This window comes from Phalaenopsis equestris, unplaced genomic scaffold, assembly GCF_001263595.1.
Source record: "Phalaenopsis equestris unplaced genomic scaffold, ASM126359v1 Scaffold000226, whole genome shotgun sequence".
Lineage (NCBI taxonomy): Eukaryota > Viridiplantae > Streptophyta > Magnoliopsida > Asparagales > Orchidaceae > Phalaenopsis > Phalaenopsis equestris.
This window is the reverse complement of record NW_018164668.1, coordinates 601,094-623,341: the sequence shown is the minus strand read 5'-3', so window position 1 is coordinate 623,341 and position 22,248 is coordinate 601,094. Positions and strand designations below refer to the sequence as shown.

General features: G+C 33.6%; 1 protein-coding gene across 2 annotated transcripts in view; it reads left to right on the top strand.

Annotated features, from left to right (window-relative positions):
• Nucleotides 1-328: 328 nt before the first annotated feature.
• Nucleotides 329-22,248, top strand: part of LOC110023664 — a 30,813-nt gene continuing 8,893 nt past the window's right edge. The window contains exons 1-7 of one of the 2 annotated variants that reach the window (XM_020723184.1): nt 329-690; nt 789-876; nt 958-1,057; nt 1,150-1,223; nt 1,336-1,404; nt 2,876-2,953; nt 14,553-14,677. In XM_020723184.1, the coding sequence (XP_020578843.1) occupies nt 599-690; nt 789-876; nt 958-1,057; nt 1,150-1,223; nt 1,336-1,404; nt 2,876-2,953; nt 14,553-14,677 (626 nt within the window). In that variant the 5' untranslated portion in view covers nt 329-598. The remainder of the gene's footprint in view (nt 691-788; nt 877-957; nt 1,058-1,149; nt 1,224-1,335; nt 1,405-2,875; nt 2,954-14,552; nt 14,678-22,248) is intronic. The other variant, XM_020723183.1, reaches the window with a different exon arrangement.

The following is a 22,248-nucleotide window of genomic DNA, read 5'->3' as shown; positions in this document are numbered from 1 at the left end:
ACATAAATATATATAATATATTATTATATAAATAATATATGGAATATATTATTATATAAAAAATTTTGTAATTTTTTTTCGAATCATTTCGAGCTGAACACGAGCGAACAAATTGTTGTTCATGTTCGGCTCGTTTAAATTTCGAGCTTAAAAATTTGTTAATGTTCGGCTTGTTAGGCTTAACGAATGAGCCGAACACGAGCTGCTAAAATTTGGCACGTGGCGATGTATAAGAGGAAGGTGGGGAATATTGGTGCATTTTGAGATATATCAATTGATTGAACGTAGCCAGAGAAAATTCGGCACCATTCAACCAGAAAATCATGTTTAGTTAACTTTAATTAAAGCAGGCATCACCTGGGTTGGCCTTATTCATCCGAACCCGCGCCGCACGTGACCAACTCCAGCGTCCACGGTATCGCTCGACGAAACCCTTCTTCATCCTCCGAGAAATCACAGACGGAATACCAATCTCAGATCCTTTTTCCATTGATCATTTGTTTTTGGGATTAGATTTGGAATCGCAATCCTTTCTTTTTGATCAACTAAAAGCCCTATATCTCTCTCTCTGAATCGAATGCCAGATAGATAACCTGCAATGGATAGAATGATTTCTAAGAAACCAAGCAGCTGCGCCATATGTGAGAACTCAAACCTCCCCTCCTTTTGCGCCGGTTGCGTCAATTACAGGTGAACCAATCTCAATATCTTGATCCATGCCCTCCTCACGCTATTTTCTCTGATGCTTCGGCGTGGTTTGATGGTTTGATTTCATCTCTTTCATGAAGATTAAACGAATGCTACGCTTCCCTAAGATCTCAGCAGAGCAAGCGGAACTCTCTTTACGCGAGGCTGGAGAGGACGCTGGAGGCAAAGGTTAGTTTATACATTCGTTGATTTTCGATTCTTTGTTAAATGGCTTAATATATCCGTCTATGATGTTCTTTTGGTGGCCAGAGAAAAATGGAAGAGCAACTGAATTGGAGACTCGAGCAAAAAGCAAGAATAAGAAAGTTGAAGGAGCGACTGCAGAGCATGCAGAAGCAGCTCTCGCAAGGTTGGTCTAGGTAACGAATTTGACAGGTGTTGAGCTATCTCAGTGTTGTTTTCCATGTCTAAATGGTTTTGAATATTTTGTCGGCTCATTAGAAAGAACAATGGTTGCAAAAGAATCAGAAGATTTAAAGAAAAAAACTGAGTTCGTGGAGTCTGCTTTCTCAAGGGTATACGTTTTAACATTTGCACCAATTTGTGTTTACATCTAAGTTTGCTTTTGGAGTTTGCTTGTTCTTTTCAAATATCTACTTGTTCTGATGTTGGTTATCCCGTTTTCAGTTGAAACAAAGTCGAGCTGATCTCGAGAACAATTTTCACAGTCTGAAGTGCACTCATGAATTCAGGCTTGTGAGTGATCCCATTATTTTAGTTTTTGAATTCTAGTTTTTATTATCATCATGGCCTTAGCCTAACCATTTGACGACAACCTTATGAATCCTCCTTGATTGATTTCTTATGATTGTTATATCTGTTGTGAAGTATTTATAGATATGTTCAAAAGTTTGTCCACCCAATTTCTATGGTTAAATTGTTGGGAAATTTACATACCTAGCACACAGTTCTTATGTATTTACATGTCTCACACCTTAAGTTTCATATTTACATCCATAGCATTTTTGGTTCTTTAAAACCATGCATGAAAAGGTGTATTTGACTTTTAAAAGGTGGTAAAAATGCTATTTTTGATGTATTAAAGATTTTAGTGCTATGTGTGTAAATATCAAAATTTTAAGTGTTAAATATGTAAGTGCATTAGAATTGTGTGCTATGTATGTAAATGATCCTAAATTTTTTTGGCATCATATATGCTATTTAGCTTAATTTTTAGTTGTTGCTATCAATAGGACAACTTGAAGAATTGTTTTCTTAACCTTTCTGCCACAGCTTTTAAGGTGTCATGCCTTGAAATCTCATAGGTATTTTTATTTGGGGATTAAGTTTATCTTGGTTGAGCCTCTATTCTCATGAGTAGAGGAACTTGAAGTGACTTAGTTATCCCATTAGAGTATTAAACTTAACTTTTGCAATTCCAAACTTTTGAAACTATCAAGAAGAGTGTAATTTAGCACCTTGCTTCGAAAGACTTTTTCTACAATGCTTTAATACTTTATTGATGAATAAAGAAGGTTATGTACTTTCAAAAAGCATATTAACATCCCATTTCAGCGAAGGGACTCACAATAATTCCTCTTAAGGTACTTTTCAATTTTAGAAGGGTTTAAATCTTAATTTATATAGCTTTTGTAAATTGTATCTAATCAGCTTTCAGCCTCAGTGTTAGGATTTTATGCAAAACTGTTAGCTTTATTTGAATAAAAAAAAAGATTGAATATTAATAGGTATCAATGTAATATTTGAACTACATTTTAAATATTGGTTCTAAAAATAGTTTAGTATATTCTCTTTCTATAAGTTTGTGTGAATACATACTGACTTACCTCAAGAGTTGATGGCCAGAAGTTTTTTAATAGAATTCTGAATATCAATATTTTTTTCCATTTGTTTTATAAGTAAATGAGACCAAATTCATAAAGTAAAGCTACAATATTAAGAGTTAAAACTACATGTTATGTGCTTCTCTTTTTAAATCTATTGCATGAGTTAGTCTGCGAAGTTCAAGTATGGCGAGCTTATTGCATTGGCTAAACATATAATGAGATTAAGCCTTATTCTTGGACCATAATTTTCTGCCCTTGTTAGAGTGCAGATAGCCCTACCCACATTTGCTTTTTTCTTTTTCTCAACTCTATCTAACGTCTTCTATTTTGCGCGTTGTTTTTTGTTTTTTTCCTAATACTGCAGAAAATGTTTGTTGTAGATGGCAATCAGCTCTGAACTCCTGCACAAACAAGCAGTGGTGGTGAAACAAATATGCAGCCTTTTTCCTATGTGCCGGGTAAGCTTTTATGGAGCTTTGATCTATATTTTATCACATTTTTTTTGTGAATGTGCTTAATGAGGATTCAAGGGCATTAACTGAATATATGGACAACATTTGCTTTGTTGAAATTATTCTATTAATTGCTAAGAATGTTTCATTAGCCATTTATAGCAAAAAAACCATGAAGCTTGTTTCATATCATCACATTAAATATAGAAGAGAACCCAATAATGCAAATAGTTTTGTCCTTCTTTGTTCTTCACCTTTAATAATATCTTTACATAAGTTATTTAAAGCGTTAGGTGCTTGGCTTTTGCTGTAGAGCTTGTGACTTCCCTAGAGCTTCCGAGGCTTCCATATGAGAATGAGTTTTGAGGCTTCTTGCTTTTATCGCTTTCTAATGTTGTTCTCTGTTTTATAGCTTTTTCTTAACATCTCTTTTTGTTGTCTAGTGCTGCGACTTTGTTATGCGATCTACATTTGATCAAGGAGAATTTCATATTGGGTTTTTTTATTATAAATGTGGGTTTGAGGATAGCACAAAAATTCAATTGGTGATTGAGTAGAAGTTCTTTTTGGATGCGTAATTCGTTCTACCTTTTGGAATTTATTACTTAACCATGTGAAAGGTTTGAAGAATTTCTAGGGAGAGTATATCTTCTACAAGCTTTTAAGGCTTACTTTTTTGGTGAATTCTCTCCCTATTCTTTTCCTCTCCCATCCCTTTTTTATTCTTTGACTATGTTTTTCATTTTTGGTTTGATAGAGTGATTTTGTTTAATTAAATTCAATATAACCTGGTTTAGATTAAGCACATGCATTTTAAAATATGTGCATAACTTTTTAAATCATTTATTTTTAATCATTAATTTCTAGTAGAAGGCCATTTGTTTTCTAGATAGCGACTTTTGAAACAAGTTCACCATTCATGCTAGTCAACTACAAATGAAAACATGTAGAACATTCAAAATGAATTACATCTTAATGATTGTGATCTTAAAACACTAAGCTCCAACAAACCAAATAAGAATAATCAAAATGCTAAAATTAATCAGAATGAAATCAAGTGTTACTAGCCAACACAGATCAAGCTTAAGAGAGATTATACTTCAGCAAGTGAGAAGAGCGACAACAAAGGGGTTGTTTGGTTAGAAGAATTTGAAGTGCACTGTAATTCTTTTGTAGGAATTTAGGAAATTAAGTGTTAGGTATGAAGTATTACAAATACAATGTAAAATATAAATGAATTTGAAGTTTACATCATAGTTCTTTGATTGAATTTAGAATTTGATCGATTTGGTTGAAATTGAAATTTACGCCGTTCTTTAGTGTAAAATGTTATCAGTTACCCCACTACCCGCCACAGTTGTTAGCCCCCTTCCAGCCGCAGCCATTTGCCGCCTTTCATTCGTAGCCATCTCCACCTACCAGCCGCCGCCATCTGCCGCCTGCTGACCGCCGCCTTTAGTCGCCTCTGTCGGTCTCTGCCCACCATTGTCAGTCGTTGTGTCCCCCTGCCGGCCTTCGTCGCCCCCCACCTCTTGTCACCATTCTTCTGTCACTATCGCTGTTGATCGATGTTCTTGCATCGTTGCCATCGCTTGTTGTTGCCGTCATTAGTTGTAGCCGCCTTTTGCCACTCATCGTTCGCTGTTAGTGGCATCTACGGTTTGCCGCAGGTCGCCACCACAATAGGTAATTGCCACTCGCCATAGTCGCATCCTTCGCCAGTTGTTGCCAATTGCCTTTCTGTCGCGGCAGCTGCCTGTCGATGCCGCCATTGGTCGTCGTCGCCGGTGCCGGTGCCGTCACCGTTGTCTTCATTTGCTATCGCCGCCCACTACCCACCAATAATGTCGTATATATTGAAAAATAAATAGTTGTCAATCTACATAAAATCAAATAAAAAAATATGAAGTTCTATGTTTATTTTACAGTGAACCAAACAACTTCAAAGTATTTCAAATACAATACATTACTTTTATATTACATTCATTTTACACTGCATTAATTTTATGGCAAACCAATAGTCCCAAAGTGATCATGATTCTTTCAATTTCATGTAGCGCACCGAAGCCCTAATAGCATTTCATGCTTAATATATTTAGACAATACATAGAATTGCATGATCATACATACCCTAAAGCTTGAAAATGGAAAAAAAAATCTTTTCTTTTCCCAAATCAAGCAGAAGCTACAAATTACTAATCTTTTCTCAAACATTCTACATAGTTAGAAATACCAATCTTGTCCCATATATTTGGCATCAAATCCTGAATTATGGTCATCTGCTGTCAAAAGAACAAGGAAAAGTGATACTAAGCCAAACCCTCTGACAACAAATTTGCAGCTGAATCCTTCCATTATACATGATCATTTAACATTGAAGTCTACTAATTAAAATTGGTCCCATGTTGTACTTTAGGTGTCAAATTTTAAATCTAGATCCGTAGTTGTTAAGAGAATTAAGTCAAATAGTGCTGAGGCAAATCCAGTTAAACAATTGAGTCCCGCTTGAATTCACTCTTCTACATGGTATTTCAACATCTGGGCCTCTAGTCAAACATGTCCAATCTACTCATTTGAAACTCGAATAGTAAAATTTCATTCGAGCAAAGATAACACCCTACCAATCTTAAATTCTGACTTATTCAATTTCACGATTAGAGTTCAGTTCTAAAATCTCAATCTCTTTAGATGGGCATGTCAATTTGAGATGTTGCTGCTTTCTAACTAATTTTGAGTTGTTTATAAAACATGGCAGAAATGTCAACTCCAAAACCCCCTTACCCATAACTAATTGGTTCCTGTCCCCTTTTTGGTATCCAATTCTGGCTTCACTTGTCCACATTTAGCATCTGATTTGGCTCTATTTGAGTTGATTAGTTTTGAAAGGATTCAACTTGATGAAGAGATGCATCAATCTGATCATGATTCTTTTATTAATAATGGCATTAGAAAAATACTAATGCTTTTCATTTTAAAAATTATCAGTTAAACATTAATTAATCTTAAAATTAACTTTTAGGACTTAGAAAATTTAAATGGTCGAGCCATTGTTATTATAACATCCAACAATGTTACTTTGTTATGAATATCACTTTACCTGTATAAAATGTATCCAAAAGGATGTATGGGAGGATAATTTTTGCCTGGAAAAGAAAAGATGGAGATGATGCGAGGGACTATTTCATGATTCATGAATATGCATTTTCTTGGAGAAAAACATTTTCTTCATTTTCTAGGAGCAGGAGTCTCGCATTTTTTTTCAAATAAGGGAAAATTGCACATCTCTATCTATCTCCATTAGAGCTTTCCACCTATTCAAGCGAGACACCTGCTTTACATTTCCCTTGATCTTAGATGACAACCATATCTCAGCTGTATCTCCTAAGTATTCTTCAACACCATATCAGTAGAGATACTCCCCCCTAGCTGCCATCAATGATAAAACCACTCTGTTCAACCTTATCAGATATTCCAACATTTTCATTCTTTTAACAGCTGCTTGTCTCTTTTATCCTCTACAACACGATGAAAGAAAATATGACCAAATGTAGAATGCCTTCTTCAAACATTGCGTCTGGCTTGGTCCTAGTGTAAGAAAAAGAAATCTTATTGCCATTGTATTATCATTGTCTCATCTATATTGTCTTACAAAACAGCAAAACATTTTTCATAAACTTGAAATTTCTTTACAAATGAAGGGAAATTCTTACAAAACAGCCATGGAAGTTTTGTGTTTTTGATCAGTCTTTATTGTCTTTGCTGGGAACATTTAGTTGTCATTGTTGGTCCTCACAAATAGCACTCAAGTATCGTTATATTTATTATATGATACGCCTGGTTTTCACCATTTTTTGTGGATATCATTTTTCATCATGTTTCTGCTTTGAACTCAACCGCTAAGATCTGAAAGTCAGGCTAGTCTTTGTAAACTTTCCATTCAGTACTTATTATCTTAAGCAGTCCTTACACTAATACGAATTGATGAATTGTCACATCTTCTTTACCACTGAGAGGCTACCTTTGAAACTTTCCATTCGGTACTTATTATCTTAAACAGTTCTTACACCAAAACGAATGGATGAATTGACACAGCTTCTTTACCACTGACTGGCTACCTTTGAAACAATTCACAATTCGAGTGATTGTGTTACTTTTTTTTTTCGTGAGACTTATATTATCCAAATAGAAATATGCGACAAATTTACCTACCACATTTCAAATCAATTTAGCTCATTTTTAAATGAGCAGGCCTACATTTTAATTGCTTCAGCTTTTGTATTACATGTCTAATCTTCATCTCAATCGAATCATCCTCATCTCTTATGGCTAGCTTACTAGATAATATATTATTTTACAAGAATATAGTACCTTGTGTAGGTTTTTTATCAAGACTAAGCCATTAAAGAATTATTTGGGCTCATTCAAATTCTTATGGATGGTTCCAACTTCCATTTAAGTATCGTACCATAACTGCTTGTATCTTCAAGTCGCTTGAAAGGTGAACTATATTTATGATCAATATAAATTAAAGAAATTCAAACTAAATTGTTTAACTCGAAAGATCTAAAAAGTCTAAAATTTTATTTTTATTGTAATCATTGGTTGATTTGTTTACTTATGACTTTCTCATTCTTGAAGTATTTCACTAGAGTAATTATCTTATTTTTATCAACTCCGTTCAAACAAGTTTTCGACATTCACTCTAATATTTGTCTAATTTTAAATGTTTTTATGTTGACTTCGTAGCATGAGCTATCAACCAATGCTTTGGATTCTTTTCTCTTTCTGCCTTTTCTCACTTATAATACATCATTTTTCTCTGCCAAACAATCATATATATCTTGATCTCGAAGCAATTGTTAAAATGAAGTTGTGTCAACTAGTGATAGTGGATGTCAAAGGTACCTTATATGATGGGGAGCTAGACTTAAATGTGGTGATTCATGAATATTTTTACATGAATTTCAAGAGTTATGCTTAAATCTATTAGAGGAATATCAACTAAATTCATTTGAGTTGAAGTTCGAAGTCTGGTAGAATTGAGACAAAGTTCTTAACTTCCCTATAACTCTCGTAGCTTCATCTATTGATTAGGCCTTGTAGTTTCTTGCATTGATACCTCTTTTCATTTGCTATTTCATAGCTTTCATCTAGCTGAATTAAACAACTCTTCTATGATTCTATATTTCAATTGGATCCCATAGCTCCTCTTTTGTCTACTTTATTTTGTATTTGGTTCTACAGTTTATTTTACTCTTATATATACATTATCTGTAGGAGGATGTTACCTTTATGTATGCTTTTCGCTGATGATATCCTTATTGTGGATAAGACTCCCAAAAAAAGCTTGAATTATGGAGGTCTACATTGGAGTTTAAAGGCCTTCGTTTGAGTAGATCTAAAATTGAATACATGGAATGTAATTTTAGTAGTAGTAGCTTTAGTGGCAGAGTTGTAATTATGGGTGATGAAATCATTAGAAGTTGTGAACGTTTTAGATCCATCGGGTCTATTGTTAAGTGATGGTGATATAGATTGAAATGTTATGAGTAAAATTCAAGTTGTTTGGTTAACGTGGAGGAATGCATCAGGTCTATTGTGTGATAGAAAAGTACCGCTTAGACTGAAAGGAAAATTTTATAAGATGGTGATAAAACCTGCAATGCTCTATGGCGCAGAATGTTGGCCTTTAAAAGAGAAGCTTAAAACTAAGTTAAGTGTTGTTGAGATGAAAATGCTTAGGTGGATGAGTGGGTTGAAACTTAAAGGCAAAATGTGAAATGAATATATCTGTGACAGGGTTGGTGTAGCTCCAGTGGCGCACAAGATTAGAGAGAGTGTCTTAGATGGTTTGGTTACATTAAACGCCAACCAGATGATCCGGTGAGGAGAGTAGATATTTTAGATTTGACTTATGTTGGCGGAGGTAGACCTAAAAAAAATTGGGTATATTTTATAAAAAATGATCTTAATCTATTAGAATTAAAGGACAATATGACACAATAGGATGCAATGGAGAAAAATGTTCATATAACCGACCCTACTTAGTGGGATAAAGGCTTGTTGTTGTTGTATATATATGTCCTCTGACTTTTTTAGAATCAAATGAATCTTTTACTTTTGAGCATGAATCCATTGTCATGTTATCTATAATTGATTTGTCTAGTTTGTTTTATGATTATAAATAGTGGTCTAAGTCATATACAATAACTCAACTAGTGGTTTATTGAATCTGTATTTCTATGTACATTAATTCTACTTTTGGGATTAAATTCGTTCATCAAGTGAGATACTTAAAATTTTTCTGAAGAGATTTTCTCCTTTTACAAGTAAGAGGGCTGCTCTCTGTTGATTTTTTTTTTCTATTTTTCTTTTTATTTTTGTTATTCAAAGTTTTTTTTGTTTTTGGTTTGAAGGAATTGTGTTTAGCCAAATTTGATATAATCTGTTTTTACATTATGTGTGAATTCCACAACATGCATTCCCTTAATTTTTAGTAGAATTGGATTTTTCATCTTGGTTCATTTCCATAATTTTTTTTCTGTGATTTTCTTAAGAATAGGAAATAATGTCCGACAATTTTCTGCATTTTTGTTGCATGATTATTTGCTGTGTTAGATTTTCATTAGAAATGGAAATTCAATCCGAACATAAGCATTTTTTACTATGTGAAGCTTTAGAGAAACTCAATTTTCACAATTTCATTGTTTAAAAGCATATTCTATATTCATATTAGGCCCTTTATCTAGCAATGTGATTGGCAATCAGTCTTTAGTTAATGTCTCATTTTATTTTATCATTTCATATGTTGGGTAATCATGCTACACGTGCTGAATCAACTTATAATAAATAAATGAACTTGCAACATATTTGGCCCTCGTAATTTCTATGCTGAATAGATTTTGAGGCCAGGAGGCATAAATAGCTATTTGTTTTTCTTTTTTTTTTCATTTCTATATATTGATGCTCAGTGTGCCACCTAACTGCATATCATGGAATTAGTTTATATATTTTGTTGTGCCTCACCTAGATCTCCTTAACGGCTTACTAGCATGTAATGGTATTGTATTATTGTCCATAACTGTCTTCGTGTGTTCAGAGACACCTATTACAATGCAGTCCTTTTGCCAATGTTGTTTGTAATACTAAATAATTCTCCATTTCTCTTTTACCAAAACTAAGAGAACTTTTAACATAAACAACTTCATCTTATCAAGCCAAGTATGCTTTCCTCTTTTTTGATGAGACGATTTACTAGGCCTACCACCTTCTCACTTGTTGGTAATTTTTTTTTGTGGGTTGTCCTAATATGGATTTGCAAGTTCTTCTTTGGATTATAGTTGTTAGGTGACTATTTCATTGGCCTTTTTGAATGTCAATATGTCAGTACTAGGCATTTTTTAGAAGATAATGTCATCAATCTTTTATCGTAACAATCATTTTATATAAATGGAATCCTAACGCACATATTAAAATGGTCTCCAATTTTGATTGTATTGTGGAGTCTCTTATTACTTCAATCTAGATTTCATTTCCACGATTTTTTCTACACTACTTCAACTTGTCAATCTTATTTTTCTTAGCTTTATCCTTGAAAAATCTTTACAAGTTGATGCTCCGACAGTTTGTATGTCTAGGCCCTCCATGGCTAGAGACTTTAGTGGAATTGGACATTACTGTTTTCTTTTTGACGTGAAGGTGTGGATTGGGTCTCCATCGTCTTGATATTGAAAATAAATGAAAATTGAAAACATTTTAAGTAGTGCTCCTGTTATAATATCTTTGGGCATGAACTCTGGTTGTTTTATGACTCATCTTCAGTTGAGAAATCCCAAATTTCAGTTGCAAGAACCTCCACCTTATTCTCCTATTGAGCCTCTTAATTTGTGTGGAGTTTCTTCTCATCGGTTTAGGTTTGTTCCCAAAACTTGGCGCTAAGCTCTATTTCTCTGCAAGAGAAAGAGGTGAGGATTTTTTTTTTTGTTATCCCATGCCCGTGATCCTAAGAAGCATAACAAAGCCTTGATGCACCTACAAAAAGCTTTAAATCACAAACCAACATTCTTCGAGCGCTACTTTACTTTTGCCAATTGATATTTAATTCTTAAGGATGTGTACTCATGTTTTTCAAGGATGGGTATTTGAAAACCCCTAATTTTATTAAAAAAATTCAAAGGAGATGTTTTTTTTTTTTTCCGAACTGTACTTATTTCAAAAGTTATTTATTGGAGCTTTAGCAGTATTGGCGGCGATGTTCCACTATGATAGTGACGAGGACATAAAATAATAGCATAACACAGGCTTTCTTATTTTTTTAATACAATTGCAACATATAAACAATGAATGGTAAAATAAAATAACAAAAGGGCTTGGGCTGGATTAACAGTGGAGGCCGGGTTTTTGTCGTGAGGGAAACGACTCGGGCTAGGGTTTTAAAGTGGTTACAAGTTCAGGTTAGGGATTGAGCGGTGCGATGAGGGCAATGGATCAATTGTTGGGGGATGCACGACAGAGAAGGATTGATTGTGAAGGGAGGCGCGACAGAGAGGGATTGGTGTGAGGCAAGGACAATTGACTCTGGCGTGCGGGCTGGGTAGAGGGACTTCGATGTGGGGAGAGCGGCAGGAAGACAAAATTGGAGCTTGCACAAAGGAAGGAGAAGCAGGGATGGTGCAAGGCACCGTGAGCAATGAAGAGAGACGAGAGACAGTGGAGGAGAATAAGGACGAGATGAGAGAAAAAAGGAAGGATCGCGACACAGGGAATGCATTGGGAAGGATCAAGTGCTCTAGATCTTCGGAATCATGGCGCACAAAGAAGGTGAGGTCTTCGATAGTGCGACAAGGGCTTCGACGAGTTGAGGCGGGCGAAAGGCATTGCGGCACACGGGAGCTCTACAGAGGAATTTGGGTGCAGGGCTAGGAAGGGAAGCACGACGGATGAAGAAGTGGAAGTTCGGGGAGGCTTGTAGTCTTGAGTGGCTTTTACTTCGAACCACAAGCACGAACAATTACGGTCCGTAAGTGAGTAGGAATAGATATATGGGAAAATCATTTGTCTTAATAATAATTAAGTTAATTAAACCTAATTAAAACATCAATAATTTTTAAATTATTTTTTAACGTCAACAATATCTATGATGAAAGAAGTTTGCTTATTAATAAAAAATGGCCTAATTTCTTTGAAAGTTCATTCCACATCTATGTTTTTATTAATCTTGTACACCTTTTTTTTTTGACACTTTATTAGAAATATATGTGGTACATTAAATCAATAATCAAGATACATAAATGATAACCACTATAAACTTTTCTAAAGCCTTCTTTCCACAAGCAAAAAGGTCGAAGACCGAAAATTTTGCTTTTTAGCTACATATTCTCTCTCCTTTTGCTCGTTCTTCAGGTTTTTAACTAATTATGTTAATATCAAATAATAATTGTGGTAGATTTCTAAAAGTTGTGTTATGATAATTAGATTTAAAAAACTGCAAGGTACTTTCTTGCTCTCAGGTTGACTTGTTATGTCCCTGCACAGGAATTTGGAATTATCCAAGGCGAGAATGGGTAGTCAAGCGGTGGAAGATAACATTCCTAAACAATTACATCAGTCCACAATAACATTCAATTATAAAAGAGTCACTAATCTACAATACATAAATCAACATCATTAATCAAAACATAAGATTACCTAGTCCACTACAGTAAAATAAGTAATATCATAAAAATGACCACATAGAAACAAAAACCTGCTATCTATCATTAACAACTCATCTCCTGTTGTAAGTAAATTTTCTCCTATCAATCATCTCAGTCTAGTAGACATTTTTACTGAAAGAACAGTTAAATAACAATTAAGTTTAAATTTTAAAGCAACTTAGTGAATAATTATCACTTATTATGCATTAAATGTTTATGCAAATGTCTAGTATGATTGCTCAAAACAATGTGTTGATCAATCTAAAAAGTAAACTTCACATTTTTTATTTTATAAAATCTTTATTAGATCCTCGTTACCAATTATATTTCACCATTTTAATAATTACTTTTTTTAAGAAGTATCTCAAGAGAAACGTCAAAATATTTTTCTTTTTATACCATAAAGATAATAATTTTTTTATTTTTTTTTTCTATTTTTTATCATAAAATCACAATCATTTTTATTTCATTTTTGTTAACGTGCAAGATTACAATAACTTTTTCAGCTATTATCATGAAGGGGTGATTCCTGGTAGATTTAATTGTTTATCTTTCATTTAACTTATATTTGATTTCTTTCAACCATTAAATTCATTTATTTTTCATTTAATGCATACCAAAAGATAAAATAATTGAAACCATAAAACTGTCATATCATTTTCAATTATTTTTTATTATAATAATACTTTTAGTGCTTCTAATATATAAAAAAAATGAATTTTAAAAATAAAAGAAACTGAATTTAATGCAAATAAAATAGTAATTACTCATTTTGATTTATAAAATACTATTTAATACCTATGACCTCAAATGCATTTGAACATCACCTTAGCTTAAATTTGGAGAATCCTAACCTCAATGATGTAGCCAACTCTGCTTAATTTCAAATCTGAATATTCCTTCTTCATTACCTTTTTTTTTAATTAGCATAAATTTTTTATTAACATTCTTATGTAAATTAACTTTAATATAAAAGTTCTAATTTAAATAACCCGACTTATCTTTACTTCTTTCTCCTGCTTTAAAGCAACATTTACAATCTCAGTATTTTACAATCAATTGATCTTAAAATCTCGATTTATTTCATAATATGATCGCATGTTAATACTCTATTAAACTTTAAAATTAAATTAATAAATTTGAAACTATAACTTGTCTTACCTTATAACTATTCCTTCGGGGCCATCCACCCTCCTCGATCCGAAGCTGAAAATTTGTTCCACATTTGGTTTCCTTAACATTAATTAAGATAAACCCAATTTAATACTTAAATATTTCATTTATATAACTAAATTCTAAAATAAAACTAATAAAAAAATATTAAACCTTTCCTCACGGTTATAACTAGTTAGTTTAATAGAAAATTTTCACATATCTGCTTGATTTATTCATCTTTGTGTGTGTATTATGGGGAGGGGGATGGGGGAACTAATAAAATATAGAAATAGTATTGAAACAAACGATTACAATTTAGGTAACAATTACATCTTTTTAAGAAAATAACATTGAACCACATGCACAATCTCTTTGAAATAACAATGACATCTAAATATCACGAAACCAAAAAATCTCTTAAAATCTTATGAAGGAAAGTAATTATATTCGGTCTATTTGTAATATTTTTATATCATATTATCCCACATGCACTCGAGCAAGTTACTGCATACTGTACTGTGGCTGCTGGTATAGCCTAAATTTTTTGTAAGTATTACAAATTTGGTAGATTTTTAAATAGAAAATTTCTTTGATTTTTTTTCTTTAAAGTGTCATCAGCGTTCAAGAATTAGTTTGGATATTATGGTAATTGTGTTATTGAGAGTTATGATTTATCATTTCTGTAATGACTGGAGTTTACAAGTTGGCCTTTCGAGTTAATTGTTTGTTTGACCTTAATGTTTTCTTTCTTCTAGAAAAACTATGACGCGGAGAAAAGGAATGGTTCAAACGGTTCATATGATACAATATGTGGTGCTCGTTTGCCTAGAGGACTTGATCCACATTCAGTTCCAACTGATGAGCTTTCAGCATCATTAGGGTCATTTCTTCTTGCTTGAAATTTTTCTTTTTGAAATAAAGTTTCATTTTCCTGGCTTTAGAACAGTTTTTTGTTGCTAGTTTTCAAAATTTTAATATGATAATTAATTCATTTACTTTTCTCTCTTCTCTAAGATAACTTTATGCCAAAGGTGCCAATTAAATTCTAATGATTAAAGAAGTTTTTTATTTTATTTGTTTTCTTTTTATGAAACGAAGAATTTTGTGCTGAATAGTGCTGGAGTATCAGAGAAAGTTAGATTTTAGTTTCTTTTTCTTTCACCAAATCAAATTTAGCATCAGCTTTTGAAACAGACATGGAGACTACCCTCTAATTGGGCATGAAACAGAACCAAAGACGAAAAAAGAAAAAAAGAAAAACCCAGTGAATGAGCCAGTTCTAGAAATATTGGGGTAAGCTAAATTCCTTGTGTTTGGGGACTAATAGCTGATACGGCCGTATACTCAATCTCAAGTTCTTGTAAGAGATGGAAGGAGGAAACGAGAGTAGAGATCCAGATGAAGGTAGTTGTTGGCAGTGTCTCAGAATTATGGATGGAAAGATGGGATCATTTTCTTAGAGAATTGCAGGCTTACAAAAGCTCACCAGGTTCCATTTAATGAAACCTGGCTATTTTCAGGAGGCTTATTGAACCTGCAACCATTTTTCACTATGCAATCATTTCTCAGAATTATGGATGGAAAGATGGGATCATTTTCTTAGAGGATTGCAGGCTTACAAAAGCTCACCAGGTTCCGTTTAATGAAACCTGGCTATTTTCAGGAGGCTTATTGAACCTGCAACCATTTTTCACTATGTTGGTAGGGTTTTCTTCAGTATGAGTTTGGCATTTCCTATGAGCTTGCCTCTCTAATTAATTATCCCTTTGAATTGGAAGAGTGCTCTTGATTAAGGTATCCCATTATAAGGGCTCTTTCGTTAAGCAGATCACATTAAAATAGTTAGCCCATTGTATTGCTTTATTCACGGCAGTATGGATATGGGATGGTTGTAAATCATGTCAAGATTCATTGGTTCTTTTGTCCAAAAATTTACCAAGTGAGCCTTGTCCAATGAGTCAAGGGGCCTTAATGTAACACTATAGCTTCAAAGTAGGCAGCTATGTGCTATAATTTTAGGCATCAGATCAGGAATTTTGTTATGCCCTTAACACAGCGCTTGAACCTTATTTGCTATTGCATGGAATAACTCTACCCTTCCCCCTGTCTTGGGTTACATTCTCTCTCTTACTCTTCTTGTTGGGCGAAGAAGAGATTTCTGGAACCGATTTGAGAGATCCGGAGCAAAATTTTGAGAAGAAGTATTTAAATTAGAAACAACATGGAAATCATAAAAAACACCAAAATTTAACTTAGAAAAACCCGAAAACATGAAAAAATTTTAGTCACACCTCACCAAGAAATTAACTATGAAAAATGAGAAGAATTGTACAAATTACACCACACGCAGAACTCTCCACACCTTTAAATACTGGAGTAATTCTCTCCTCTCTTTCTCACAAGAGAAATCAAAATCTAACTCCAACGCACACAAGCTCTCGTAGCGAAGATGTAATTTTAAGTCTTGAAGTGTCCGAATGCAGTTACTTGTGCTGGGGCAACGCAATTTGGTGCTACGATACCCCCTCTTGGCGCTGACCTCCCGACGCTGGGGTGTCGGGGGCTCTGTTTATGGACTTGGGTTGGGCACTGCGACACTCCTACCAGGACTAAGGTGTCGAGTGCTCTGCTTCCAAGCACTGGGGCGTTGCATTCGGGCATTGCGGTGCTCGATACAAAAAAATTTTTGGGGCAACACCCTTGAACTCAATACAGGAGGACATCCCTCATACCCCTTGACAAACTCATTGTCAAGCATAAATGACGAAACTTAGAGCTCTACCCCTTTGACAAACTCACTATCAAGCATAAACGGTGAAACTTACAACTCTGAGTGAACTAATGATCAACACAATCGGACTCCACATGATAACAATCTTCCACTTGGGAGACTGATTGAAATCTATTCTACTCCAAATTTGCACCATCTTCTTAGTTATGAATTGTAGTGTGGCTCACCTCTGTCTTAACCTTCTTAACTCCAATTGAAGCGAAACACAAGTTCAATTTCTCATTTATAACATTGGTCAACATATCTACAAGATTCTTAGTTGTGTATATCTTCTCTCACTCATTTTTAGAGACAACAACCCTTTTTTTTTTGCTTGTCATAAACATAATCTTCACAAAAATCTAACTTTGTAGACTTTAAACTCTGAAGTTTGTTTTTAGAAAGGAGGGACTCATATGATCATGCTTGCGGTGGAGTTAAAATTACATCTTCGCTACGAGAGCTTGTGCATATTCAATGTTGTCACACCTCTCTTTCTCACAATAGAAATCAAAATCTAACTCCAACGCACACTTGCATCAACTTTGATTCCAATTAATCCATTGGATTCAAACATCTCACTAATTAGAAAAGGGGTACATTCAATGTTGTCACGAGCTATTTCCATTGTACTTTTAGTTACCTTACATGAATCACCTTTGAAAGTGGTTACATACTGCAACCTCGCATGGTTACAAAAATTAAATTTCTCTTTAGACATGGACTATGTCTAACTTCATTCAGTTTCCATACTGATTCATTTATCAACATCACAATTTTCAGTAATATTATAAGCCTTGCTATCTTTCAAATATACATTCCATAGATTTTTGTGACTTTAGCTTTTAAACACTTTTTTCTCGGGTCAAGCATGAAAAAGGGACATAAATCTACTATCCACGATTCAGCACTATATATGGATAAAATAAGGAAATCGTGGATAGTTATTCAATTCTTTAGCGACCAAAGTACTGTCCACCGTTTTCATATTGAATAATTTCTTCATTAGAAGAATTTTTTTTTGAATTATAAAGCTTCTTATATAGTCTTGTTAGTGCAACCATGAGATCAACAATAATTTTCTCATTCACAATGTTCAAATCAATAAATAAGGAAATTGAAAGTCGGACCAAACCTAGTGTTGTCTGGTCAAGAACTTCTCATTCTTCCAAAGTCATAGATTTTTGTTTCTTAGTGGTTTCATCCAGTGATAAAAGAAGTTTCTTTTGGTACAATAAATCTTCAATTTGCATTTTTCAAGAAACAAAGTTTGAACTATTGAACTTATTAACCTTGTATCTCACTTCGTCGGCCATTGCTCCCACCCAAACCAAAGATCTTCAGGAAAAAATCATTTCTCTGATATCACTTGTTGAGGGAAGAAGATATAGGCCGAACCAATTCGAGAGATCCGAAGCAAAATTATGAACAAAAGCATACAAATCAAGAAAAAAAAATAGAAAACACAATACCAAGATTTAATGTGAAAAACCCGAGATCGAGAAAAAAAAACTACAAAGTCACACCACACCTAGAAATTCATCATGAATAATGAGGAGAAATGTATAAATTACACCACACTCAAACCTCTCCACACCTTGAAATACTTCAGAAATTCTCTCATCTTTCTTTTGCACAAGAGAAATCAAAATTCAAATCCAATGCACACAGAGCCGCAAGTGAAGTCGTACTTTTAAGCCTCAAAATGCCCGAATGCGGTTGTTGGAGAGGGTTCTGGCAATGGGGCGCTAATCTCCGGATGTTGAGGTGTCGGCCTCTCTATTCTAGACCAGGATTGGACACTATTGCGCCCCTCCTAGCACCGAGTGCTCGGTTTCCAAGCATTGGGGCGTTGCATCCGGGCTTTGCGATGCCGAACATAGAAAAAAAAATTCAACATCCCCGTTCCTCCCCAAGAAACTCACCGTCGAGAATTAATGATGAAACTTTGGGTGAACAATTGATCAACACCATCAGGCTACATGTAATAACATTTCTCTGTTAGAACCTAGCTAATCTCTCTCTCTCTCTCCAAGATAAATTTTTCTTGCCATAATCTCCCGGCTACGGAACAAACATGAATACTCTTTCCACTACCATCCTCCATTGATTGACATTAAAACAAACACCAATTCCTTGTAGATGATGTTTAAAAGATTCAAACAAGGTGCAAATTCTCTTTAATGAATTTCTATGAAAATTGCCTTATTTCTTCTTCTCGTTCTTCTTCTTCTTCTTTTCCTTTTCCTTTTCCTTTTCCTTTTCCTTATTCTTCCCTTCAATAACTTAAAGCCACCACAACATTCCTTTCCTACAGATTACTCATAAGATGCCCCGTGGTCAATATACTTGCTTAAATATTCTACTTTTTTTCCTGCCAGCAAAATTACTACAATTTACTTAAGCTTCTGTTTCTGTTTCCTGAAATTCAGAACCAAAAGCCACCATATTGGATATATTTTGTGGTTTCTTTTGCTGGCGTTATATTTTCTGGGTGGTTCTATCGATGCTACCATGCTCTCTAGCTCATATTCCATGTTGACTAAACAATCTCCATGCAGCTGATTCCTCATCTTGTGCCTTACACACCTTCTTTTTATGTTAATTACTATTGGCAACCCTCCATAGATGCAAGATCCTAGTTTCTAGGTTTTCCCTAAATCAAATCTAGGATGGGAGGCACATGAGCACTCAGGTAAGGTCAAAAGTTACAATCTGCCAAGCTGCAATTAGTCAATAGTTCTTTATTTGTTACAAGCTGGACAACGCCTAATTCTCCAAAAAATAATTTAAAGATTGCCCAAAACTTAAATTATTGAAGAAATCTAAAAATAATTTAGAAGCAAAAGACACCATATTGGATATATTTTGTGATTGTGTTTTTTTTGCTAGGTAGTTCTATTAATGCTACCATGCTCTTCTTGCTCATATTCAATGTTGACTGAAAGTTCTCCACGCAGCTGATTCTCTACCTTGCTTACACGCCCTTTTTTTTTTAATGTTGATTACTACTGGCAACCTCCATAGATGCAAGACATCCTAGTTTCTAGTTTTTCTCTAAATCAAATCTTGGATGGGATGCACATGAGTACTCATGAAAGGTCAAAAGTTACATTTCACCAAGCTGTAATTAGTCAATACTTATTTTTTATAGACCGGATATTACGTAATACAACAAAAAATAATTTAAAGGTTGCCCAAAACTGAAATTATACTAGAAATCTAAAATTTAAATGAAACCACACCACAAATAGGATTTTTGCTGCAAGAAGGAAATCATATTGTAGCAAACTTGATAAATCTTAACCACACATGAAAAAACTAATAGCAATGTAGATGGAAAGGAACCAAAGATAAAAGTCAATAAAGAAGTTCAATGCCTCACGCCATTACAAGAGAAAGCTTTTCTTAAAAGTACTTTTCAAGACTTGTACTACACTTGAAGATTTCACATCCAAGTAGCACACTCAATTTTAAGAAGTAGAAATTTTGTTAAGCCATGGTTTAAGTCTTATATGTTTCTTGGTTTGTATTTATAAAAAAAAAACTCAAAATTGTTTGCTTCTCAAAACCTTGCTCAAGCACCGGTCTCCAACTTCAAAAATCCTATTTAAGCAATGACAAGCAATTTTTGGTCAGTATTATAGTGCAATAATCGAGGATAGTATAAACTAAAATAAAAGTAAAAAAGGTTATTGCATTCACGACATTAGATAAAGTGCCTGCAGATCACAATAGTGAATAAATTTAAGGATTGCCATAAAAAAAACTTCAATGGCTCCCAAATTAGTGGTTGATTAGAATACGAGGAAACCAGACATATTATTAACAAAGAGCTAACAATTGTACCAAACCAACATTGATTTTTGAGAAACCACTCATTCTCAATAGCATTATCATTACAGGCATGTTACATTAGAATAAAACTTAGAAAATAAAAATTAGGACTTAAAGACTTCTAAGTTAATACCAATTAACATAATTTGTCTTTTTGACTTTTATAGACTTTCAAACCTGTATCTATATGCCCATTTTGGAAAAACTTGACTCCATTTAATTATGCAATTCTTACCCATCATGCAAATTTGTGCACTACTATTCTGCATACTATTAACCTTTAGATCATCTCAAGTAGCTTGGGCATACTAAAACACAAGATATGTCTAGTATCCAACGTCATTTATAAACTCATCATTTATGATAGCTTCATTTGTAATATAAACAGATTTGTCTAGTAATGTTAGATTTGAATATGTGAGGAGATAGAAAGATTGAAGAGTCTAAGGTATTTGATTTAAGTTAATGAAATGAGGTCAAATAATGTACATTACAATATGCAATAATACTAGAACTTTATAAACTTTCCAATTTTTAGTCAATTGTCCTTATGCTCTACAAGATTTTATGTGTCCCCACTTTCCTAGCATTTTATTTCTTAATGGCTTCATAAAAAATCATTCGGAATTAAAATATGCCATTATTTTATCACCTAGTTTAAATTACACATATCTCTTGTTCACAATAACAATGGACTTAAAATTTCTAGAATTTATATTCAATTTTCTTAAAATATCTTCATGTAAATAATGAAAATGATTTGATTAAGCAATGAAATTGCTGAAATTATGATATTTGTTTTAATGGATGCTAATCATATTTTTTAGTCAAATCATGCAATAATGATATGCTCATATGGACAGATAATGACTTCAAAGAAAACTAGCTCAAATGACCTAATGATTGTCAATATGAGTTATCTACTTTTAACATTGACCTATTAGATGGAATCATGAACTTAAAGTTTCTTTTAAGGTAACCATCATCAATGAATTTTAAGTATTGTGAATGTCACTCTCTCAATTCCCATAAGGATATTTTTTTATATTTGTGAATCAAGAAATCAAGAAATAAGAATCGAAAAGAAACCAACTTCAGTTTGATTGTATAGTGATTTCATTAGAAACTTCTTCATGAGTTAAGTTATTAGAGGCTTCAATTGATTTATCAATTTTAGTAGGCATGATTGATTCAGGTTCGCAGTGAAAATAATTAAGAAATTCAATGCAGTGCTGCTTAGGGATCTAGGTTTTCTCCAATGCAAATATAAGGTGGGTTGCACTAGAACACTTACAAATGATTAAAATTAACAATCAATGAACTTTTTTAAGCAATACTTCTTGTTTGATCTAAATCATAAAACACGTAAGACTTGGTCCCAAAGATTATTTGAAGGTTGACTGTAATTCAACTTGAAGCAATTAAGTTTAAATTGGAATAAATCCACACCAAAAAAATTATTCACATTCCAAGAAGGAAAATTTTGTTGTAGCGAAGTTAATCAAATATCAATTGCGCGTGCAAGCTTTAAGTACCAAATATGTTGATGAAGATGGAAAAGGCTAGAAATGACCAAATAAGATCTACCCTTTACTCTGCTGCAAGGAAAAATATTCTACGGAAAAAAAAAAATTGCTATCAAAATTTGTACCATACTCAAAATGTCTTCATCCAACCAGCATACATCAGAGATAACTTAAAATTATATAAATGCAAGACTTAAAATCATATATACTTAAGAGGTCCTAACTATAAAAAAATACCCAATTTTTTTAATTTCTCAGGATTTGGCCTAAAACAACAAAAATAGGAAGTCCCCGTCTTCTAAAATCTCGTTTCCAGCA